At 38.7% G+C, this 26,500-nt stretch overlaps 1 protein-coding gene across 7 annotated transcripts in view; it reads right to left on the bottom strand.

Annotated features, from left to right (window-relative positions):
- SIPA1L1 (signal induced proliferation associated 1 like 1) overlaps nucleotides 1-26,500 on the bottom strand; it is a 391,350-nt gene that overhangs the window by 108,970 nt on the left and 255,880 nt on the right. For all 7 annotated transcript variants that reach the window (XM_075065409.1, XM_075065414.1, XM_075065411.1 and 4 more), the window contains 2 exons: nucleotides 12,153-13,965; nucleotides 6,125-6,255 (listed from right to left, as the gene is read on the bottom strand). In XM_075065409.1, the coding sequence (XP_074921510.1) occupies nucleotides 6,125-6,255; nucleotides 12,153-13,650 (1,629 nt within the window). In that variant the 5' untranslated portion in view covers nucleotides 13,651-13,965. The remainder of the gene's footprint in view (nucleotides 1-6,124; nucleotides 6,256-12,152; nucleotides 13,966-26,500) is intronic.

Here is a 26,500-nt window from a genome sequence, read left to right as displayed (position 1 = left end):
CTAGTGTGCCATTATTTTACAATAGTTAATTATAATAGGAGTCCATTTGTACTTTTATGTGTTTAAGAACAGTATTTCTCAATTAAATGACCTACAGTATGTGAAGTGGTTTGGTTGACCTAGTCCAATTTATATTTAATGGTGTTCAAGTTACAAAATCACCAACAGATGGCACTAATTGATACCATTCATGGAAGATTCTATGACAGATTGAAATAAGAGAATAAATTCTTCTCTCACTCCTAGAGATGATCCCTCCAGTTAGGGTTAAGATATATCGGTTAGGCAAAATGGGGCAGTGCATCCTGCACACCCATTCTGTAGATAAATATAGAACTTCAGTCTCCAGAGCTGTTAGCCCAGCACTTTTTGCCAGGATTACAGTCAATTTAAAAAAAAAACAACACCAACCAAATCCACAACAGTTCTAAAAGGATGTTTTTTGTGTGTGCACTGCTTATATTTAGGAACATGTAATGGGATTTATATGTTCACCATAACATGAAACGCAGACTGCGATACTATATTGTATCTGATATAGTATAAAAATGCAAAAAGTAGGGATTTAGTGATTATACTTTATTAGAAAAAGACGGTAACTTAAAAAGAAACTATAAATGCAAAATTGTTTCTCTGTTTACTTTTTTGTGTGTGCGCGCGCTTTCTATTTGGATCTTTCTTGTGCTATTGCACATGAAAACAGCACAACAAAAATAATGGATTTCAAGAAGGCAGACCTTAGCAAACTCTGAGAATGTATAGGTAGGATTCCAGGGGCGCCAAGTCTAAAACAAAAAAGTTCCAGAGAGTTGGTAGTTTTTTAGAGAGATGTTATTAATGGAAATTGAGGAAACTATCCCAATGCATAGGAAAGATAGGAAGCATGGTAAAAGATCACCTTAGCTTAACCGAAAGATCTTCGGTGACCTAAAACTCAAAAAATGAAAACTAGGTCAAATTACAAAGGATGATTATAAACAAACACCACAAACATGCTGGGGCAAAATTAGAAAGCCCAAGGCACAAAATGAGATTAAACTAGCTACAGACAAAGGATAACAAGAAAACATTTTACAAATACATTAGAAGCAAGGGGAAGACCAAGGACAGAGTAGGCCCATTACTCGATGAGGAGGAAAAGACAACAGAAAATGCAGCAATGGCTAAAGTGTTAAATTCCCTTGTTGTTTCCATTTTCACCAAAAAGGTTAGCAGTGACCGGACAAACACAGAGAACATCTAAGTAAACTGGGTAGGATCTGAGGCTAAAATAGGGGGGAAAAAAAGCTAAAATTACTTAGGCAAGTTAGATGTCTTCAAGTCAACAGGGTCTAATAAAACACCTGGCTGAAGAGACATAGTATCTATCTATAAAAAGGAGAATACAGACAACCATAGAAATTTTAGATCAGTTAGCTTAACTTTGGCACCTGGAAAGATAATGGAGCAAATAATCAGTCAGTCAGTTTGTAAGTACCTAGAAGATATAAGGTGATAAAGTATAATAGAATCATAGACTTTAAGATCAGAAGGGATCATTATGATCATCTAGTCTGACCTCCTGCACAACGCAGGCCACAGAATCTCACCCACTCACTCTTGTAACAATCCCCTAACCTATGTCTGAGCTATTGAAGGCCTCAACTCGTTGTTTAAAGACTTCAAGGTGCAGAGAATCCTCCAGCAAGTGACATGTGCCCCATGCTACAGAGAAAGGTGAAAAACCTCCAGGGCCTCTGCCAATCTGCCCCGGAGGAAAATTCCTTCCCGATCCCAACTATGGTGATCAGCTAAACCCTAAGCATGTGGGCAAGACTCATCAGCCAGACACCCAGGAAAGAATTCTCTGTAGTAATTCAAATCCCACCCCATCTAAAATCCCATCACAAGCCATTGGGCATATATACTGCTAATAGTCAAAAGATCAATTAATTGCCAAAATTAGGCTATTCCATTATACCATCCTTTTCATAAACTTATCGAGCTTAGTCTTGAAGCCAGATATGTCTTTTGCTTCCACTACTCCCTTTGGACAACTGTTCCAGAACTCCTCTGATGGTTAGAAACCGTCATCTTATTTCAAGTCTAAACTTCCTGATGGCCAGTTTATATCCATTTGTTCTTGTGTCCACATTGGTACTGAGCTTAAATAATTCCTCTCCATCCCTGGTATTTATCCCTCTAATGCATTTATAGAAGGCAATCATATCTCCCCTCAGCCTTCTTTTGGTAAGGCTAAACAAGCCAAGCTCTTTGAGTCTCCTTTCATAAGACAGGTTTTCCATTCCTTGGATCATCCTAGTAGCCCTTCTCTGTACCTGTTCCAGTTTGAACTCATCCTTCTTAAACACGGGAGACCAGAACTGCATACAGTACTCCAGATGAGGTCTCACCAGTGCCTTGTATAACAGTACTAACACCTCCTTATCTCTACTGGAAATACCTCGCCTGATGCATCCCAAGACCGCATTAGCTTTTTCCATGGCCAAATCACAAGTAATAGTTAACATGAATTTGTCAAGAACAAATCATGTTTTACCAACCTAATATCCTTTTTTACACAGGGTAACAAGCCTTGTAGATAGGTGGGAAGCAGCAGATGTGATATGTCTTGACTTAGTAAGACCTTTGATACTGTTTCACCTGACATTGTCATAAGCAAACGGGGGAAATATAGCCTAGCCAAACCTACTATAAGTTTAGTGCATAACTAGTGGGAAAACTGTACTAAGAGAGTAGTTATCAATGGTTCATAGCCAAGCTGTAAGCGCATATGAAGTGAGGTTCCGTAGGAATCGGTCCTGGGTCTGATTCTATTTAATAACTTCATAAATTGTTTTAATAATGGCATACAGAGTACACTTATAAACTTTGTCCATGATAACATGCTGGGAGGGGTTGGAAGCACTTTGGAGGACAGAATTAGAATTCAAAATGATCTTGAAAAACTGTAGAAATGGTATAAAATAATTATGATGAAATTCAATAAGGACAAATGCAAAGTACTCCACTTAGGAATAATTTATAGGAACTGAAATGACAGAAGGATCTGACGCTTATAGTAGATCACAAACTAAATATGAGTCATCAGTATAAAACTGTAGTAAAAAACTCATTCTGGGATGTATTTGCAGTAGTTTTGTAAGCAAGACACAAAGTAATTCTTCCGTTCTGCATTGATAAGGCCCCATCTAGAATATTGCATCCAGCTCTGGGCATTGCACTTTGGGAACAATGTGGACAAACTGGAGGAAAGCAGTCCAAACTGGAGGAAAGCAACAAAAATGATTAAATGTCTAGAAAACATGATCTATGAGGAAAGACTGAAAAAACTGGGTTTGTTTATTCTGGAGAAGAGAAGACTGAGGGGGGACATGATAACAGTATACAAGTATGTAAAAGGTTGTTCTCATCCACTGAAGACAGGACAAGTAGTAATGGGTTTAAACTAGGGCTGTCGATTAATTGCAGTTAACTCATGCGATTAACTCAAAAAATTTATCATGATTAATCGCACTGTTAAACAATAGAAAACCAATTGAAATTTATTAAATATTTTGGATGTATTTCTACATTTTCAAATATATCAACTGGATTATCTTCTGCAAATGTAAACAGATTTGTTTGTCTGAGTGACTGGCTGAACAAGAAGTAGGACTGATTGTACTTATAGGCTCTATAAAGTTGTACCTTTTTTTTGAATACTGGGGGTTTTTTGTACATACTTCTACATTTATAAGTTAAACTTGCATGATAAAGAGATTGCGCTGCAATATTTGTATTGGTTAAATTGAAAAATATTTTTTTTGTTTTTTACAGTGAAAAATATTTGTAATAAAAATAAATATAAAATGAGCACTGTACACTTTGTATTGTGTCATAATCGAAATTAATATACTTGAAAACGTAGAAAACACCCAAAAATATTGAAATAAATAGTATTCTATTATTGTTTAACAGAATGATTCATTGCGATTAATTTTTTAACCACTTGACAGCCCTAGTTTAAACTACAACAAGACATTAGAAAAAAACTTCCTAACTGTAAGGGAAAATTAAGCACAGGAGCAAATTACTTACGGAATCTGTGGAATCTCTGTCAGAGGTTTATAAAAACAGAGTGGACAAACACCTGTCAAGGATGGTCTAGATAATACTTAGTAGTGCCTCAGTGCAGAGAACTGGACTAGATGACCTATCAAGGTCCTTTCCAGTTCTGCATTTTGATGATTCTATGATTCACTGAAGCTGAGGTTGGAATGCTAAGCTGAGAATACTTGCAAGCTTACCCATTTTGATTCTCAAAAAACTACTTGTAGACTTGAAGGAAGAACATGAAACAGCTATTATGTAGTAACTTATGGTTACTACAAAGCTGGACTAAATTTAAACCAGCAATAGAGTTACAAAGACTACTATTCTGTTGCAAGATATGAGATGTCTTGCACAAACTAATAAAATAGGCCATTAAGGTTTAAAAAAACCCTAAGTGTAAGCCTCTATTCTATTAGTTATAAGAGAAAAACCCCCACAACTTTTGTGAGTGGTACTCTAAGTTTAGCCTGAGGTGGTCTACAAGCTGAATGCTAATCTTTCTTTATATCACAGTTTGAGCTTTAAATAGGAAACAAAAGTCCTAGTTGTGCACTGAACTGCATTTGAACTGAATACTTTAGATGAGATAAACTAAGCAAAGTGTCCATTTGACTGTTCTTGGAGAAGAAAGTTACATCACAGTTACCTTATATAGAACTTTATTTGAAATTAATGGTGAGAAGGAAAGTTTCAGTAGCTTTATAAGACAAGTGTAAATATCAAGTAAGTTAAAGTTAGCAAGCTACACATAAAGCAACAGCAGGAAAATCTATAATTGCTTTTACAACCTGTGCTGTACCTTTGGGTTCACCAAACAATTGTGTGTACCCCCTATAATAAAACTCAACAACAAACAGACATAAAACAGCTTTAAAAAAGCATTCTCTCCTATTTGTCACTGACAAGATTCTCCCAGGAATGAAACAATCCCTTTGTTGCAACAAAGTGCAATTTACAAGAGATTGGTCAATTTCACTTCTGCTGCCCCAGCTGTTTGAACAAAAGGACTCTCAATAACCAGTGGTTTCAGATTTCATTTTGCTGCTCCAGAAATCTATCAATAGGAGGAAGAAATGGTGAAACCAACACCTGCATAACTACAGAATGCACCTCCTCACTCCCCCAGCAGAGACAGCATTCTTAGCACCTGAAGGTTAGTAGATTCTGTTGCTTAAATTTAGATTGAGATTGACAAAGAGTCTGGTCATCTTCACTCCAGCTAAAGGATAAGAATTGCAGTAGTGAAGATGGCTACTCTTAAAATAAATGTGCCACAAACAGCAACAATGGTGGAGATATAATCTGAATGGGAGAGGAAAAAGGAGATGAAGAGAACGAAATTTCCCAGTTTGGAAGGAAGGATGAGTGGAATATCCATCCTTTCATTCTGCTAGAAAAAAAGCAAAGAGAAAAAGAAACACTGTCTTTGCAGCAGCTGAGAATGAGGGAGGGAATGAAAAGAAAGAAGAATCTGTGGGAAAGCTTCCAAACTATCAAATATCTACCATCCAGGAAAGATGCTACTAACAATCAAGCCCAGACTCAGCACTTGAAAAGAAGGCTAATTCTGTTCACTGTCCCCATCTGCTCACCCCACCTCTCCCCTACACTAGTTAGCTGTTAAAAATACAATAGTTTTCTGAGACCAATGCACTGTCACCTAAAATGTTAGGGTGGAGAATGTTCCATACTTTCTTACCTCTCACTATAATGTCCAGTAAATTTTTCAACTCCTAACCAAAGTGATTTGCTCAAATATACTGCTTATTTGTGGAATGCTACAGTATAGTTCACTTGGTGATATATTTATCTTTATTCTATAAAATAGTTCTTGGCAAGGAGATTACTGTACCATATTTATATGTGGAAGACAAAAATGTATCACGATGAGCAACACACAGGCTTCCTTCTGGTTTCCAATATCTGTAATACAACAACTACCTGGATCTATGATTTCACCACATAGTATCTGGCTTTGCCTATTCACTACTAGTTTCTTCCCCTCTTATTCCACTCATACTTTGCTTACCTCACTGGTTCTGAAAATGATGCGGTAGTTATATAGAGATCCATTTTCTTTTATTTCATCCGGTTTTTCTCTTCTAATGCTCACAGCTACTGGACCCAGGCTCTCATCTACCCCAAAATAGTTCCAGTGTTCTTGGGTATAAAAATAAAAGGAAAAATTCATGTTACAGCTCTCACAGAAACATTTTGCACTCAGATAATTTATCCAGTGTGAAATTCTGGACCTAATAAAGTTAATGAGAGGTTGCCATTGACGTCAGTGAAGCCAAAATTTCACCCTCAGTCATCACTAGTGAGATCTATCTATATTTATAGGGTGAAATTCATCTTTGTGCCTGTACTCAAAACAGAACTGAAATGGGACTTAACATATGTTTGCCGCTTTGCTAGCCTTTTGCAAAGGGGTAGGTTTCACTCACACTAAATTAAAAAAAATACATTTGACCCAATGCATTAAAAGTAAAAGTATGGAAAGCAAATGAATGGATGCAAAAAATTCAGAATTACATATTTAAATCTGAAATGACAGTATTGATTATACTATAAAAAGAAGTATAGACTATACTTGACTCTCTCAATACTATAAACCTCTACAAGTATTTGAAGGGCATAAAAATCAAAGAGAGTGAAGTATTATTTGAGAAGTGAGAAAAAAGGCATAAAACTAATGCAGGGACAAAATTAAATAGTGGAAAATTTAGGATGAATATCAAGAAACATTTCATAACAGAGACACCACGGAGTAGTACCCCAATAGAAAATGAAGTCTTAATTGAGTTTAAACATGAACTGGACAAAGCAGAGGAAAATATGGCAGAAGGAACAATCACTTATTTGCTGAGTGACAGGTAAAATTAATTAATTCTTATTTTATACATGTAAATTACTCATTCTATTACAGAAAAAAAAATGTAGTCCAACAAAACGTAGGCCTGAAAACTTAAGCACAAGCATTCAGAAGCTGGGTTAGGAGACCTCTTTTCTATTTATAATTCTTAGACTGTTTGCATGAGGATTCAAATAGTTGAGGTGAGAGAAGAGTTGCCACTTATGTAATATGTCATCTAGTTAAATGGAAACCTATCTTGAGTGACTAGTTACATTCAAATATAGAAGGCCTGGCAGGCTGAGTTTACAGAAACACTCAGTAAATTATAAACACAAGTATTTCACAAGGCAACAAGTCCTATTACATCATAATATTGTACGTCCTTATGGAATACATAGAGTAACAGAAGATTACAGGCCTTACCAAAAAAGCAACATATGACCTAGCTGAACTCCAGGCTGGAATTTCATTCTTTCACTTAAAAATAAAAGATTCAATGGGAGGAAGAGGGGGAAAGTCACCTACCATTTTCAGAATTCTCTGGGAATTTCCTGGTTTAAATTAGACTCATTAGAGGATTTACATTTCCTTTCAAAGTAGTAAAAAACAAAATTTTGACTGTAGTAGTATGTGTAAACTGTGCACAACTTATGGAATATTTGCAAGTTCCTATTCAAAAAGTAATCACAATTTGGGAGCCGCTATTACAAACTTGGATAAACTTGTAATTCTCAACTTGTAAAAAAGCATGCTTTTTCACATAACAGCAAATTTAACCTCATAGCAGATTAGCTTACATTGATCTATTGTTTATTTTTTGTAAAGCAACCAAAATGCATATGTCTTACAAGGGTTTGTCTACACAGCATCTGGGAGCAAGCCTTTCAGCCCATGTCCACAGACTCCTAGTAGAGGAGTTAATGCAAGAGTGCTAAAAATAACTGTGTGGATGTGGTGCTTTGACACTGCAGCTCAGATTGGAGTTCAGGCTCTGATCTCACTCTCCTTCGTCACCCTCAGGCTTCAGAGTTTGGCAATTAAAAATATGTAGATATTTTCACATCGTCTGATTTATTTAGTTTTCCCAGTAAAAAACTTTGCTCACTGCTTCCTTAACGTTTTTAGATGATAATAGACTCCATCTGATCAGAGATACACAAGCCAACTCTATCCTGTATATCAGCACAAGATGACCTATACAGAGGGATCTGCCTGCACTTGCCATAATATCAGTGAAAAAGCAGCATTGCTGCACCTATTACAGCCAGCTCTGAACACTTTCAGGCACCCCAACAATTGTTTCTCTAGTGCTGCATGGGAAATGAGATGCTCTAATTGCAACTTTTTTTCCTCCTGCTGGAGGCTGGGTACTTTCTTTTCTTCTTCACAACAATTGTTTTGCATCATGACTAGAGAAAAGGCACGCAACTGTGCATTTTTGTTCTGCCTTAAGAATTTTTTTTAAAGTCTGAAGAGACAAGCTTCTCTTCCACTTTCTATTTGTGTGTGATCCTTTTACTTTCAGAATCCAAGCTTACATGTTGTTACACGCACACACAAAAAGGCCAGCCTCTGCCCTTAGCTACTTGGAGAGGAATTTCATTTACCTCCTCTCTCAACCCACTGCGTGGGAGAGCTAGCATTCTCACCCTCTACACTTACCTTCCCAATCACTCCCCTATGTTACTACTCATCCTCTCAACTGTTTCTATCTCTGTCCTTATTGCACTCACATTTTCCTTCCATGGTGTTCTAATCTCCTGTCCTATACCTTTCACTGTATTTTCCTGCTACCAGTGTCCCTCCTGCTCCTCAAATTCTATTGTGTTCCCCTCAGTCTCCATCCTGCATCCACATTCCCTTATATATCTGCTGACCCTTTCCCTCCTCGTATCCCTCTTTTCCACTGTATCCCACATTCCCCTGCACCCAATCTTAATCCCTCTCCTACACTCCCACACATTCTCTTTTCCCATCACAGTTTCCTGCACAGCTTCCAAACCAGACAGCTGGGCACTCTGCGAGGTATTTCATCTCTAATGTTTTGTATAGCCCATTGAGATCGTGACTAGAAGGCACCTGGAAAGTGACACAGATACCAAGTCCTAACCATGCCACTGCTTGGGGCAGGGTGTATTGAACAGAAGCTGAAATTTATTATTGCATGCAAATGATTTGCAAATATGCAAATTAGCTCATTACATTGTGTGCATGCACGTGTGTGCCATGCCACATGTGGAGCTACACAACTTGGCAAATGTGAGTTAGCACTAATATAAGTCTCTATATGTTTACATGGTCAGCAGGTGACATGTTCGCTTGAAAAAGAAGCATTTTCAAAACTGAAACATCTACATGTCTCTGTCTTCTAAACTTGTCTGTCTTCATGTTCTGTATACCAAGCCTCTAAATCTTTCTGACACTTACTATAGTGATTCCAATTAACGTTCACTCGCTGGGATAGAGTAAACTACACCAAGAATTAGTTTGGAAGTTTGGATCTAATTCAAATAGATGGGAAGCAGTTTTGTAGAAGCTGTAACTGTAGATAGGGGACTACAAAGTACCATGATAAACTCATGATCAACAGCTGGCGAAGTAGGGGGCCAAAGCTCATACTGTCATATTGAGAATGACAGCCACAAACAGCATAACTCTTGCAGGTGTCCTCTGAAATTACCATATGTTGAACCAGACCTTACTGTGGCAAAAATAAGCCATCTCAAGACACGTATTGTACTGTCACATATCCATGCATTTTGAAGCACACAGCCAATATGCAGTGGCCCAAACACTTGATGAGCAGCAATACCATGGCATGAACATTCCAAAGTTATGAATGCTCGTGCTATGATCTTGAGTCCTACAATTTTTAGGAGACATCTTCTGAACTTCTTCACTTACTCAAAGTGGCTACCATCTCTCATTACTTTCAGTAGGACTGAAGCCACAGGCTGACCTGCACAGCGATGGCCACCCTTTCCTTATAGTCTTTGCTAGTGGCACCAAGGCTGCCCTGAAGATAAGGGTCAAATGGATGATGTCTGGAGTGTCTGAGATGATGGCTGGGGACTTACTGGTGGCACTTGGGGCCAGTAATAAGCTCCAATATCTCTTGCCCCTACCAGCTGGCCACCCACTGCTACCACTGACTGTTTTTCTAGCTGGTCCTTCCTGAACAGATCCAGCAGTGAGAGGAACAAGAGGAGAGGCAGAGGGGCTTTCTGCAAAGCAGGTGCTACAGTGTACCCTTGGCAATCAACAGAAGCAAATACAGCCCCTAACCACATATGTGAAGATCCACCTGGCCTGCAAGAACACATGACCGGTATGCATGTCATGCACTAAGTAGCTCAGTCAACTGAATCCTGGGCAAATGGTTCTAAATTAAAGTTAGTTATCAAGGAAAAGAAGAACAGAAAACCACTATCATACAGAGTGTGGACACTTCCCATCTTTAGTTCATTTTGCCAACATTAAAAATAAGATTCTTTACTACAAATATTTCTGTATATGAATGTTTGATTCAAGCGATGCCACAATTTCATGGTTAAAGGATGCTATCAAGTACTTTAAGCCCAAAATGTAGATTGTTATTGTATATAAATTTATATCAATAGCAGCATTCAAACATTTAAAAATAAATACATATAGGTTTATGTAAATATTAAACACTGGGAATCCAAACACTACAGCACTGTCAGGGGTTCTCAAACATTTTCATTGTGTGAGCCTCGTCTTAAAGAGTCATGAATCCCTCCCCGCCCATTCATAATTACACAGAGAACTTTGCTTTCTTTTTTAGCTGTCTTTTAATGTATCTTAGCAACTAGAAATGAAGTTCCAGACAGTATAACCAACAGTCAGTTTTTCTGCATATTGCCAGAAAGTGTTCTGTGGATCACAGTTTGGGAACGTATGTGCTCCTGCATGAGAACCAGAAACTAAGCAGTCCAGTCTCATTATCCATGCCAAAATGAAATCAAAAAGTAAACAAATTCAGTTGTTAAAACGCTTTCCCTTTCAATACTTCAAGCTTTTATAAATAAGACATGAATAGAGACTTTTCAGCATGTGATTTTTAATGTATGTTTCATTAAAAGCCTAAATTTCCAACCTGAATGTAATTCTAAATCCAGAATGTTAAACAAGGGACTAATGCAGTATTGAAATTATCTTAGGTTATTTTTGTTACCATTGTTTTGATTTTATAAAAACAAACATAATACCTGGCTTTTATAGCATTAGTTATGAAATATTATTGGCTGTCTGACTGAGTTAGTACAATTATTATCCTACTGATTGTAAAGAATGATATATTCAGCTATTTTATTTAAGCCAGGGGACCTACTTTTATTCCAAATGAAATCAGTTAGCGTTTTTGCCACTGACTTCAATGAAAGCAAAAGTAGACACTTTGTTTTTGCAAAATAATGTTGTGTTTTTAATCCAATTACACATGCATTGGTGCTCTGACAGTTAGTATATCCAATTTTTGTGTGTGTGTGTGTGTGTGTGTGTGTGTGTGTGTGTGTGTGTGTGTGTAAGTGTAAAAAATACACATACATATATATACACACACACACACACCCCTCTACTCCAATATAATGCGACCCAATATAATCCGGTTAAGGGGCGGGGCTGCGCACTCCAGCGGATCAAAGCAAGTTCGAAATAACGCGGTTTCACCTATAACATAGTAAGATATTTTGGCTCCTGAGGACAGTGTTATATCGGGGTAGAGGTGTGTGTGTATATATATATATATACACACACACATACACATACACCCTCTGGAAAAATCCACCAGTGCCTGTGGAAAGCTAGTTGACAAAGAGATTGATTCTTACTACTGTTTTTTAAGATAATTGCTGTCTAAGAAAGAAATTGCTGCTATTCAAAAATACTGAAATTTTTGTAGAATTATGTGAATAAGAATTTTCTTCCTAAAGTGATAATTGTAATGGAAGATAACATGCACATAAATCAAGATTGTTGCCTTTTAACTTCATTTAAATGTTTTGCCCTGAATCAAGATGTATGTTTTTTTTATTATGGGTAAACTTACTTCTAAGTTATTAAAATGTCAGCAGAATACAGCACTCCATAGTAAGATTTGCAGGAATTATCAGATGCCAAAATAATTTCCTATTTGGAGTCACAGAAAAGTGATATATTGTAGGAAAAAAAGGTTACTTACCCTTCTGATAGAAGAATTTCCGATAATAGTATGCACCAAGGTCCACATGTTCAACAATGTATCTTTTCACTCTATCTAAATGTAACACCAGATTTTCCTTGGGTACTTCAAGTACTGCCACTCCTGCATTTGTGCAATGGGAGCTAAGAGTAGACTCAAAAGAGGCACTTTCGCATCCACTGAAGGAACCTGAATTGGATTTGGACAGGCTGATCTTCCGTTCTCCTTCCCCACCAATCTCATTACGAAAATAAGGACAACTCATCACAAGTTCATTGCTTTTATCATCCCCCTGGTCCATACTGAGATTTCCTTTTGAATTCAGGTCTTCAGTGCTTCCCATGGGAGAATTGAAACTTGCAGAATGGGACAAAGGCCCAGAAACTAATGATGCTGCTGCAGCAGCAGAAGCTCCTGTTGTAGTGTTTCTTCTTTTAATAACATTATGTCGGTTGATTGCTGCTTCATTTAAATCAAATAATATACTCTGAACATCATAATGGGCAAAGCATTTTGGACAAGTCCAAGGCCTAACACTGTCTTCTGACCTGTTATCTTCAAGGTCTGAAGACTTTGAGAGTTCTCCTTCACCTTTGGCATTACGTAACTTACGAAAAATAGAAGAATCTCCCGTCTCTGATTTTGAGCGCCTTTTCAGTGGTTTCTCCCTTTCCTTAAAGAGTCTGAGGTTCTCTCTCTGAGTGATAGGCCCATCAATCACATCCAAAGAGAATCCTGAACCCTTGCTTCCACTGGCTATCAGAAGTTCACTGAGCTTTGATGGAGCTGGGCTTCTCTGATCAGATTTCTCATCTTTATAACCCTTTAATAAATCAAAAAAACTCTCCCCTGAAGTTCCCTGTTTATCTATTGAGGATGTGCTGCCATATTCCCTGTGCAGTGATGGCCCGGATTTAAAAGTGGGTGAAATACATTCATCAAAGCTATCCACATCAAGCTCACTTAGGGTAATGTCACTGTTACTGCGTTGTCTTATTCTGCGAAGGGCTTTCCTAGGGGAACTGGGGTAGCCGTCAGGTGTTAGAAACCTAGAATCAAGATTCTCAGATTGTCTTGTTTTGTTTTTAAGAGTGTTCTGGATACTCTTTAGCATGACAGAGTCACTAGCATTCAGGTTAACAGAGCTCCCCTGACTCCCAGGACTGCTTTTAGAGGAAATACTATCAAGGCAACTTGATGTTTCAATTTCCTGACTAGATCTGGTAGTTTCTTTGACATTTTCCTTCCTTGGGGGCCAGTCAGCAATTCTGGCCCTAACTCCCATTTTGGGAACACCAGGAGTAGAGGTAAGGTGGTGGGGACCTTCACTGCGTGAAGGCCCCCCTGGAGCCATGACTGCAGATCCTAAGCTGCCATTCTGCGACCTAAAGCGCCTCATGTAAAAGTCATCTGAATGGACTTTAGATCCTCCATCTGTTCCAACTGCTACCCCAGTGGCAACAGCTCTTTCAGTCTGGGACCGCTTCAAGCTGGTCATGATTTGTAAATATGTTTAGCTTTAGTAAGTTCCAAAAAAAGATATAGTCATCTCTGCTTTTTAAATGCACAATTCCCTTTTGGAGAATAGTCTCCAAAATATACACTGGTTGCATGAGATCCCAGTCGTGGTCATTTAAGGAAGTGGTTAAATGACAGGTATCCAGGAAATTCAGGTCTTCAATAAGTTTTGATATGTAATAGCTCCTTTAGATTCTGCATTTTAACAGGTGGCCATATTCCAATAGGCCTAAATTGTTTTAACATCACTTGGGTTCCAAAACTTCAGAGTTATTATAATCCAATGATTTTATGCCTAGAACAGAGAAACAAGGAGACAAAAATATTAGTAATTTTATGTAAATGCATTATCCCACAACCAAATATATTAAACAAATTACTACACTAAAGTTATATGTAAAACAAACACTCCATTTTTAAACCCTCCTTCGCTGTATCAAAAATGTAGAGTGGTAGCATTTTCATGTACTGTGTCTATTGATTTGCACATAAAAAGACTAATTATTGCTTTTGAATGCAGTATTTGTGTACAAAGCACACCTACTGAACAGGTCCATGCTGTTTTATAGGTTGACTGGCAGAGAATATTACAAAACAAAGCAGAGAGCAGTCTGCCCCCGGCAACAGCTCTAAGCCCACGCACAGTATCCCAAGAACCCTAACTAGGTCATACAATACTTCAGTGTGACAGGTATGCTCCATATTAAAGCACACATATACTGTACAAATCATTGATTTATTACACATTCAGTAGACTAGTTGAGTTAGAAGAATACAATTCTTTTAAGGTTTGTAAGCAAGACTAATGTTTAGATGTCAACCACGCTTGTGAGTAATTAGAAATCAATATCCACTGTTCCCCTTTGTTACTATTTCACAGTTATTTATACTACTGCTAATAACAAACCTGCAGAAAGCTAACAAGAAAAAGATTCTACAAGATTTCTACCATAGACATAAGTTATTTCAGTAACGCTTATCCTATGCTTTGCCCCCACAGTCCTATTTGCGCAAAAGTTGAATATTTCGGAAAATATGTAGCATTCCCTCAATCCCATTTTCCCACTTGTTATGTATACACAATGTGAAAGTGTGCGTGCAAACACACACACACACGCACTTTTGCATACCCAGATATGGAAATGTTTCACTTGCTGAGAAAATGCTGTGAATATCATAGCTCTTCTATATTCCAGCTTCACAAGGCTACTGTGCTCTTCTACACTCCTCAGCACCAAAACTGATGACAAAGCATTACGTTACTCTTTGAGGTGCTACACAAAGTTATACAAATACGCCCCAATTGGTAGAAGACAAAGGCATGAGAATGTCAGCATAAAATCCAGTACTGCTGTGTACATCCTTTAACAAAAAGAAGCGGATCATTTTCAAAGTCTAAACCAATTACACAAAATGTGGCCTTTAAATACTTGCCAAATATCTGTGGAAAGATGCTGCTGAACAAGCACCATGTTGACAATGCAGTATTGTCTATGAATCAAGGGTTCTGGTGCTTCTAGGAAAACTAGTACTTTCTGCAGTCAACTCTCAAAAGTAATGAGTACTTACTTCCACAGTACTTAAATATCCTGCCAGAACATTTTCTACTTCCAAAGGCAGTATGCTTTAATTTCACTTGCCATAGACAGAACTGGTTTGAAACAGCAGCAAGTATTTATATAAAGCTGAACATTTAGAAAGGAAAAATGCAAACTGATTCTAGTACACATAGCAAAAACAGTGTAAGCAGTTAGTGATACTGATGTTTTTGTGCAGCCATTCAGACATGCAATTGTCTTCCGAGTAACACTTCATCAACCATTATTTATAAAAATCATTTTATATAGCTAACTAGGACAACTCTTAAAGGCTGACTGGCCACTTCGGTCACAAAACTACTGAATTTTCAATTATTTCACAAGCCAAACTTTTCATATGTGGTCACTAAGTGTGTGTTGCTCATTTTGAGCCTACGAGGGGCCAGTCAGCAGGTGCTCCTATTGAGACCGGAAGGTCTGATATGCAGAAGTCCTGAGCACTCTCAGTGGCAACTGAAGTCAACCGAAGATGTTCTATGAACATACAAGATCATAAGAACAGTCTTACTGGATCAGATCAATGGTCCAGCTAGCCCAGTATCCTGTCTCTGGCAATAGCCAGTACCAGAGGCTACAGAGGGAATCAACAGAACAGGAAGATTTCAAGTGAGCCATGCCCTGTCGTCCAAGTCCAGCTTCTGGCAGTCAGAGGCTTTGGGTCACCCAGAGCACGGGGTTGCATCCCTGATCATCTTGCTAATACCCACTGATAGATCGATGCTCCATGAATTTATCTAATTCTTTTTTGAACACAGTTATAATTTTGGCCTTCACAACATCACATGGCAACAAGTTCCACAGGTTGACTGTATGAAGAATTTTATTTTGTTTGTTTTAAACATGATGCCTATTAATTTCATCAGATGAAGGTGTAAAAAAAATTCTCTATTCACTTTCTCCGTGCCACTCATGATTTCATAGACTATCACATCTCCCCTAGGCCATCTCTCTTCTAAGATGAACAGTCTCGGTCTTTTTAATCTCTCCTCATATGAAAGCTGTTCCATGCACCTAATCATTTCTGTTGCCCTTCTCTGCATCTTTTCCAATTCCAATATATCTTTTTGAAATGGGGTAACTAGAACTGCATACACTATTCAAGGTGTGGACGTTCCATGGATGTATATATTGGCATTAATATATTTTCTGTTTTACTATCTATCCCTTTCCTAGTGGTTCCAAAAATTCTGTTAACTTTTTTGACTGCTGCCAAACAATGAGTGGATGTTTTCAGAGAACTATCCACAGTGATTCCAAGATCTCTTTCTTGAGTGGTAACTGCTAATTTAGACCCACCATTCTGTAGTATAGTTGGGATTATTTTTTCCACTGTGCATTCCTTTGCAATTATCAACATTGAATTTCATCCACCATTTTGTCACTAGTCATCCAGTTTAGTGATTCAGCAATGGACTTAATTATCTTGAGTAATTTTTTATCCTTTTGCTACTTCACTGTTCACTCCCCCTTCTCCAGATCATTTATGAACATGTTGAACAGCACCGGTCCCAGAACAGATCCCTGGGGGACCCCACTATTTACCTCTCTCCACTGTAAAAACTGTCCATTTATTCTTACTCTTTATTTCTTATCTTTTAACCAGTTACTGATCCATGAAAGGACCTTCCCTCTTATCCCATGACAGCTTACTTTGCTTAAAACCTGGAGATTACACTGGACGAGAAGCTGGATGTAAGTCAACAGTGTGCCCTTGTTGCCAAGAAGGCTAATAGTTTATTGAGCTGCATTAATAGGAGGATTGCCAGCAGACTGAAGGAAATGATTATTTTCATCTATTCGGCACTGATAAGGTCACATCTGGAGTAGTGTGTCCAGTTTTGGGCCCCCCACTACAGAAAGGATGTGGACAAATTGGAGAGGGTCCACCGGAGGGCAACGAAAATGATTATGGGGCTGAAGCACATGACTTATGAGGAGAGGCTGAGGGAACTGGGCTTATTTAGTCTGCAGAAGAGAAGAGTGAAGGGAGATTTGATAGAAGCCTTCAACTATCTGAAGGGGGGTTCCAAAGAGAATAGAGCTAGGCTGTTCTCAGTGGTGGCCGATGACAGAACAAGGAGCAATGGTCTCAAGTTGCAGTGGGGGGGGTGTCTAGGTTGGATATTAGAAAAAACTATTTCACTAGGAGGGTGGTGAAGCACTGGAATGGGTTACCTAGGGAAGTGGTGGAATCTCCATCCTTAGAGGTTTTTAAGGCCCGGCTTGACAAAGTCCTGGCTGGGATGATTTAGTTGGGGGTCGGTCCTGGTTTCAGCAGGGACTAGATGATTTCCTGAGGTCTCTCTCAACCCTAATCTTCTTTGATTCTATGATTAAGAGCCTTTCATGAGGGACCTTGTCAAAGGTTTTCTGAAAATCCAAAGTCCAAGTATATCAACTCGATCACCCTTCTCCCCATGCTTGTTGACACACACAAAGAATTTTAAGAGATTTGTGAGGCATGATTTCTCTTTACAAAAGCTATGTTGATTCTTTCGCAACATATCAAGTTTATCAATGTGTCTGATAATTCTGTTTTGACCAATTTGCTTAGTACTGAAGGTAGGCTTACAGACTTGTAATTGCCACGATCACGTCCCTTTTTAAAAATTGATGTTACATTAGCTATCCTCTGGTCATCAGGTGCAGAGGCTGATTTAAGCAATAGGTTACATACCACTGTTAGTAGTTCTGCAATTTCATATTTGAGTTCCTTCAGAACTCTTGGATGAATACCATCTGGTCCTGGTGACTACTTATTGTTTAATTTATTAATTTGTTCCATAACCTCCTCTAATGACACCTCACCTGGGACAGTTGCTCAGATGTGTCACCAAAAGAATTGCTCAGGTGGGGGCATATTCTCCACATCCTCTGCAGTGAAAACCTATGCAAAGAATTCATTTAGTTTGTCTGCAATGGCCTTGTCTTCCTTGAGTGCTCCTTTAGCACCTCAATTGTTCAGTGGCTCCACTGACAGTTTGGCAGGCTTCCTGCTTCTGATGTACTTTAAAAGAATTGCTGTTAGTTTGTGTATCCTTAGCTAGTTGCTCTTCAAATTCTTAACAAAAAAAAGTGGATCATTTTCAAAGCCTCCACTGTGCAGCTGGAATTTCTGCCTGCGTTATTTTTACTCTTGCAGCCTTTTTTTTTTTTTTTTTTTTAAATAAAAAGGGAGTAGGTTTGTTGAATATATCTGCCTTTTACACTCCCTCTCTAAATTTCCCCACAGAACACCTCTGTATGTTGCTCTAGTTCATCAGCACCTCTGGTTGCCTTTTTAAACATCTGAGTGAGGCCTGCCCCCTTGTCAAGGGATCATAAAGGGGCTAGGATCAAAGGATAGCAGGCTATATATGTATATAGATAGAAAGTAGGCTAGTTAATAACCTCTCAGCCTCACCTAGCAGACCACTTGCTCAGCACACAGATCCCAAAGCAGACTACACTATAATCTTCAAGCAAGCAAGCACAACACAACACAAAGACAGAAAAACTCACTCCCAAGGATCCAACTGAGGAACTCCCTCACAAGAACATATAATGCTATGTACTCTGAAAAGATCATGCCCTAAATGTCTCATATTGAGCACCCAAAATGAGAGAGAAAGGAGCAATTGGACAATCTATTATTTGGAGATAATGCGGATGAGGAACTGTTATGGGACTGAAGGGTCAAAAAGAGGAGTTTGAACAAATAAAATTTAAATTGCAACCAGTCACCAATAACCAGATGGCATTCATATAACAATTCTGAAGAAAAATAAGACATAAGTAGCTAACAGGAAAATATGCACTCCATTAATAAAATCAGCTAAAACTGGAGGGAAGTGCACATTTTACCTATATTTAAACAAAGATGGGGTATCATGGGAATTATAGAGCAGTGAGCCTTACTCCCATCACAATGTAAATTAGCTTAAACTATAATTAAAAATAGAATTATACATAAATAGATGAACATAATATGATAGGGAAAAACTAGCATGGCATGGAAAATCATGTCTCTCCAGTCCATTAGAATTTATTGAAGAAGCCAACAAAATAATGAATAAAAGAGAATCTGTATACAATATGTAGTTGGATTTACAAAGAGCTTTAGATAAAAGCACTCACTAAAGACTATTAAGGAAAATATGTAGTCACAGGATAAGCAGTAAAATAGCACAAATTGGAAACCAGTGAAGAGATAGAAAAAAAGTAGGAACTAATGATCAGTTTTAAATGGAACTAAGTTTACCAGTGAAGTATCCCAAGGATCCATACTAGAGATCTGGCCACGCTGTTTCCTGTAGCTCCCAGCTAATTTTAACATTATTATTTTAGATCTACTCCCAATTCAAAATGATCAATAATGACCAAAAAGTATCCCTGCCTTCTCCCTCCCCAAAAGAGAGTGATACTGGCAGGACAATCGGCTCATTAAGGTATAACTTCAAAAGCTACACGGGGCAAATCTCAAAGTGGTTTGAAACAATCTTATTCTTGTAAAATCTAGTAAAAAGGTGGATACGTTGAATCAATCATTCTTCAAACTGAAATGAGTCACCAGAAAAATGACCTTCCATGCAAGGAGATTAAATTCACAGGAACTGAGTGAGTTTTCCCAAGATTTATCAGGGCTACATTCATATCTCATGACAAAGGGAGCATTTCAATGGGAGATTTCAAAAGCATGAAGTGCACATGAATCTAATGAATGGCAGCTAGACAAACACTGATCTGACCTTACACTAGTTGTGGAAGGTGAAAATAGCTGTCAAATATATCAGCATACAATTAGTCTAAGCAGGATGCAAACAGATGAAGAAGACAGTTAAGAAGTTTTTTGTAGGGCAAGGGTCCACTTGTTCCTGACCACATCACACCCAAACATTTTCCATTTAGAGTTGCAGATCCTTCCAAGATGCCAGGAAGACACACACCAGCTGCTTGGAGAAATCAGGCCTACATATCTCTACAGAAGTCAACATTTCAGCATGACTACTGGGCTGGAATGGAGTGGGGTGCCCCACGCTTAAGTCTTGGCCCACTACAGTTGACTTTGGCCACCTACAACAGAGTTGAGTACCATATCTGTCTGTGCCAGTATGCAGCTATGGGTCTGATTTCTTCTGAGTTTTGCCAGGATTTTTGCTACAAGTTGGAGAAAGTGTATTTTGCTAATGTGATTTCTTTTTGTGCCATGTCCAGAAGACTGACAGCTTCTTGTTCAACTGAGTAACAAAAAGATTCACCTCCAGTGCCCTTCATCGAGGAAGATCTGGTTTGCCAGAAGCCACTAATTAGGATCCATCATAGATCAATTAAGCTTCTCTGTGTTTTCCTTCCTTGCATGCTACATAGTGACTAGAAATATTCTGCCAATCCAACACTTGTAGGTTTTCCCAATACAAGAGGACTTACTGCCTATTTTTCTTTTTAATGTAAAAGAGTATAGCCCAAGTCTGCCTCATCTCTAGAACATTTTATGGGCAACTGCTGTTCTTAGAATTACCAAGTTCACTCGGTACAAACTCTTTCTGTAGAGGCTTCCCATTCCAGGTTGGATAGATATCTAGTCACTTCAGTTTGTAGAGGAGGCATTTAAAAGTGTGTTTCTGTTTACAGATTGTCTAAATTGATGCAATGCAATAGCCTCTGTGATGCTTGCTTCCACTGCATCTTGAGTCCACTGAGGCAGTCTCATATGCTGAACTATACCAGGGAAACTACTAACACAGCTGAGAAACATGATATTTACGTGATATTTATATCATGGTCTGAGCCACCAGCTGTGGGCTGATGATTATCTGTTCCACCAGACTGGTGATGTTTTGGAATCTGCTCAGGATTGCTGTGTGTTAAGCAGTGTTGAACTCCAATATACTCCAGTTATCTGCTAGAAACTCGGGACTTTGGATAGTTTATCATGAAGCCAGGTGGTGAGACAGATTGATCTTTGGACACACAATTCGTTATGGCTCCTAATGTTGTAGAAATAAAACTCCATACTTTACTATCAGTCTCCATTGCCGGATGTCATTATACAATTAAATATATGGAAAATCAATTTCTGATTTCTAGAAAGTCTTTTAAGACTAAGCAACAATGAAGGCCCTGTCCCGGCCCCACCCTGCTCACTCCATCCCCCCATCGCTTACTCACTCTCACCAGGCTGGGGTGCCGGCTCTGGGCTGGGGCCGAGGGGTTCGGAGTGAAGGAGGTTGCTCTGGGCTGAGCCTGGGGCATGGTGTGGGGTTCTGGAGGGGGTGCAGGGTGCAAGCTCTGGGAGGGAGTTTGGATGCAGGAAGGGGCTCAGGGCTGTGGCAGGGGATTGGGGTGTGGGAGGGGGTGAGGGGTGCAGGCTCTGGCTGGGGCAGCGCTTACCTCAGACAGCAGTGCAGCAGAGCTTACGCAGGCTCCATACCTGCCGTGGGCCTGTGCCACTCCCGGAAGTTGCCAGCATGTCCCTGTGGCTCCTGGGGGAGAGGGGCAGGGGTCACCGCGCAGTCCCCCTCCCTCAGGCACCTCTCTCACTATTCCCATTGGCTGCAGTTCCCAGCCACTAGGAGCTGCGGAGTCTGGGATCAGGAGATGTGCCAGTCTCTTCCGGGAGCGGCACAGAGCCAGGGAGTCTGCCTTAGCCCTGCTGCGCTGCAGGACTTTTAGCAGCTTAAAATCTTACAGTTTTGTTTCAGTAGCCTAGCAAGAGACATAAAAGGCAGAAAGAATAAGTTCTTTAAATATATTAGGAGCAAGAGAAAGATAAAAGAAAGTCTTGATCGAGCACTTAGCAGGGAAAGAGAGTTAATAACTGATGACATCAAGAAACTGAGGTGTTTAATGCCAATTTTGCTTCAGTCTTCACTAAAAAGGTTATTGGTGACCAGAGGCTCAACATAATTAATATTAACAATGAAGGGGAAGGAGTGCAAGCCAAAATAGGTAAAGAACAGGTTAAAGAATATTTAGATAAGTTAGATGTATTCAAGTCAGCAGGGCCTAATGAAATTCATCCTAGGTAATTTAAGAAACTAGCTGAAGTGATCTTGGAACTGTTAGCAATTATCTTTGAGAACTCCTGGAGGATAGGTGAGGTCACAGAAGACTGGAGAAGGGAAAACATTGTACCTATGAAGAAAGGGGAAGAAAGAGGGGCCCAGGGAATTATGAACCAGTCGGTTTAACTTCAATACTAGGAAATACACTAGAACAAATGATTAAACAATCAAATTTTAAGCACCTGGAGAATAATAGGATTATAAGTAATAACCACTAAGGACTTGCCAAGAACAAATCATGCCAATCAACCTAATCTCCATCTTTAACAGGGTAGTGGCCTAGTGGATGGGGAGAAGCAGTAGATGCGATGTATCTTGATTTTAGTAAGACTTCCAATACTGTCCCACATGATAGTCTCATAAGCAAACTATGGAAATGTAGTCTAGATGAAATAACAATAAGGTGGGCGCACAAGGCCATAATCTCAGAGCAATTATCAACAGTTTGCTGTCAAATGCAGAGGACCTATCCAGTGGGGTCCCACGGCGGTCAGTCCTAAGTCCAATACTATTCAGTATATTCATTAATGACTTGGATAACGGAATGGTAAATATGCTTACAAAAATATACAGATGACATCAAGCTGGGAGGGATTACAAACACTTTGGAGGACAGGATTAGAATTTAAAACCATTCAGACAAATAGGAGAATTGGTCTGAATTCAACAAGATGAAATTCAACAACGACAAGTATGAACTACTTCACTTAGGAAGGAAACAAAATTAAAAGCACAACTACAAAATAGGGAATAACTTGATAGTTGGTAGTACTGATGACAAGGATCTGGAGGTTATAATCAATGATAAATCGAATACAAGTCCATTATGCGATGCAGTTTCAAACAAGGCTAATATCATCCCAGGGTTTATTAACAGGAGTGTGGTATATAAGACATAAGAGGTAGTCGTCCTGCTCTACTCAGCATGGATGAGGCCTCTATATTGTATTCAGTTCTGGACACTACACTTTGGGAAAGATGTGGACAAACAGGAAAGAGTCCAGAGAAGAGCAACAAAATGAAATCAGTTTTAAAATGAATTCAGTCTAACCAACTAGTTATTTAGTTTAATCACTGAAGCAAGCACAGCACACCCAGATTTTTTAATCCCAACTTTATTACAATATAAATAGGTTGTTCTTTTTAGATAACACATGCTCAGCACATTTGTTTTGGTTTCTCTCCAGATCTGGTCAAAATGTGTTTGCTGAATGCAAGTTTATATACCATTAGGTTACTGCAAGTCTCCTCTTCAGCTAGAAACTCATTCATTTTCATTAACTGTACGTACTAGGATTTCACATTACTGTGCATAATTCCATCACTCATACATACAAGTCCCAATAATACTGAATGATAAATTTTTCAAAACATTTTAAAGACTGGATTTGGGGCCATGAAGAAAATAAAAGTTCATTAATTCTTATTTAAGTTATACCTGTCCAGTGCAGTATTCTTTCTTTCTGTACTCAAGTGCTTCAACATTTTATTTTAACCAATGTATTTTCTGGACAGAATGCTTCATAATATACTTTATTCAACTAGTATTTTTAAAATCTGGTAGAAAAATTGAAAACACCAGTCACTACCACCATATCACCTCACCTCCAACAAATATTTTTCTGTGTATTTTGCAAATCAATAAAGCAACAGAATTTCAAACATAAAAACAGATTGTTAACAATGCAGTGGTAATGAACAATGACTGGAAGAACAGTTTCTTTGACAGAAGAAAGCACAACCTACAACTATGGGGATGCACACTTTGCAGCCTCTGTAGATGGGTGCAATGCGGTCAGCCAGGGTCTCCTTGTATTCCTCCATTCACCCCTCAAACTCCTCCTATTTCAGGGACATCCTGAAAATCCATTCAATCACCCTTTCCCTCATGCCAGGAGCTCTTCGTGTCACCCATGTGTTGAGCTCGGCATACCACTGTCTCCTATTTACTCCACCCACCCTGACAGAAGCTCTGTGTGGTCCCCCATTTCCAGGGTTCTATGAGACTCCCATTCCCCTATCTTCCCCTCTTAGTCCCTACTTCCATGCCCTACACCCAGGTCTCCCTTCCTTCCCTCACCTTCTCCCCTCCCCGATCCAAGGCCACTGCCCCCTCATTCCACACCAGGTCCCTGCTTCACCTACTCACTCTGACTCCTCCACATAAGCTCCCCATTTCCCTCTGATAAGCCCTCCCTATAAGGTTCTCTTATTTCAGTTACAGCCCAGATGAGAGACAATGTTCTCATATAGCAAATTAAATTGCTGCCCCAATGTGTAGTCAGGGGTAGCGAGTAGCAGAGAGATTGCTTTGCCTACAGTACCTGGGCAATCTAGAGGCCCTAATTTTCCTGTGAATCAGGTTTTTCTGGTATTCTGATTTGCAGCAAACTGTGATGTTCCAAATTTACATTACAGACAAACAGAAATGCAATCCAGTTGAGTGTTAGGCCTCTCTTGGCAAAGCCAATAAAGGACACTCCAAATACGTATTTAAAAAAATTACTTTCCCTAGCAGAGTTTCAAATTTCTAAATATCCAATGCTACATACCAAGTACATTTCAAAATAGGTTCAGCACTCAGCATATTTATTTACTTCCTTGGTGGTTTTAAAATACAATATACAGTCCTTGCACAAACAAAATTCCCATTGTGTGATTATGCACACATAATTGCTACAGAATCAAGCACTCTGTTACTACTAGTTTCTATTAAAATTTTAATATTTTTGCCAGTGGACTACTAAATTTATGGAAAAAATCTTTGTGTTTTGATCACTACTGAAAACAAAACATCCAAACAGGAGAAAACTGACCACTAGTGGCCTTTGAAAAGCAGACTGTGCTGAAACTTTGACTTCTAATTTGTAATATACTATAAAAGCAGACAGTTCCCACAACTATGCTCTCCAGTGATTGTCAAATATAGTACTGAGCTAGGCTCCAGCTACAGACTTTTAAACTATCAACAGAATTACTTCTGTTTGGATGAAGGTAGTGAAACACCTCTGATCCTGTATGCCTCAGACAAAAATCTCTTCATCTGCCTGTGAAAGAATTGCTGCAGTCTATCTAAACCACTCCCTTTACTGATATCACACACAGTCTAGGTGAGTTACAAAGATTCTTTGTCCTTAAAAGGAGCATATTTCATACATACATAAACAGAATGTTAAGAATGCTTCTCCACAGGGAGATTCCAGACCTAGGCAGACACAGAAATAACTTGGGAAGCCGAAAACAAACTTTTGTAAGTAATTCTGGAATTATTTTAAGAATTGTCCCTCTCTGAAACTAACTACAAAACGCCTAATTCTCCAGAAACTATGCAATGGTTATATTTTTAAAACTGTAAAAAAGTGAACTTAAAAGTGAATTTAAACTGAAGAACTGCACTGAATTTTAATTATGCGACTCTAAAGGCAACTGTTTGTTATGAAAGCTATTAAGCTGAGGTAATGAGCAGAGCACAAAATGTTAACACTGCTGATGTCAAAAAGGAATAAATAACTGCTCAAAAAACAAAATCCCAAAAAAAACAAAACAAAAAAAAACTTTGGTCAACAGAAGACAGCATACAAATTGTACTAGCAAAAATAAAGATCCACTGATCATCTGGTCCAGTTCTATTCAGTATTTTCATTAATGACCTCAGTAATGGAGTACAGAGTATGCTTATAAAATTTACAGATGACACCAAGCTGAGAGAGGTTTCAAGCACTTTGAAGGACAGGATTAGAATTCAAAACAACCTAGACAAATAGAATTGGGATGAATTCAAAAATGAAATTAAATAAAGACAAATGCAAAGTACTCCACTTTGGAAGGAAAAATCAAATACACAGCTACCAAAATTGGGTATACCTGGCCAGGTGGCAATATTGCTGAAAAATATCGCGGGTTAGTGTCAATCACAAACTGAATGAGACTCAACAATGTGATGCAGTTGTGAAAAAGGCTTTCATTCAGGGCCGTACTAACAGGAGTCTCATATGTAAGACATGGGAGGTAACTGCCCTTCTCTACTCTGCACTGGTAAGCCTCAGCTGAAGTAAGGGGTCCAATTTTGAGTGCCACATTTCAGAAAACGTGGACAAATTGCAAAGAATCTAAAAGAGAGCAACAAAATTAATCTAAGTTTGAGAAAACCTGACATATAAGGACAGGTTAAAAAACTGGATATGTTTAG

Source organism: Chelonoidis abingdonii, chromosome 4 (genome assembly GCF_003597395.2).
Source record: "Chelonoidis abingdonii isolate Lonesome George chromosome 4, CheloAbing_2.0, whole genome shotgun sequence".
Taxonomy (NCBI): domain Eukaryota; kingdom Metazoa; phylum Chordata; order Testudines; family Testudinidae; genus Chelonoidis; species Chelonoidis abingdonii.
The sequence above is the reverse complement of the archived record's forward strand: the minus strand, read 5'-3'. Positions and strand labels throughout refer to the sequence as shown.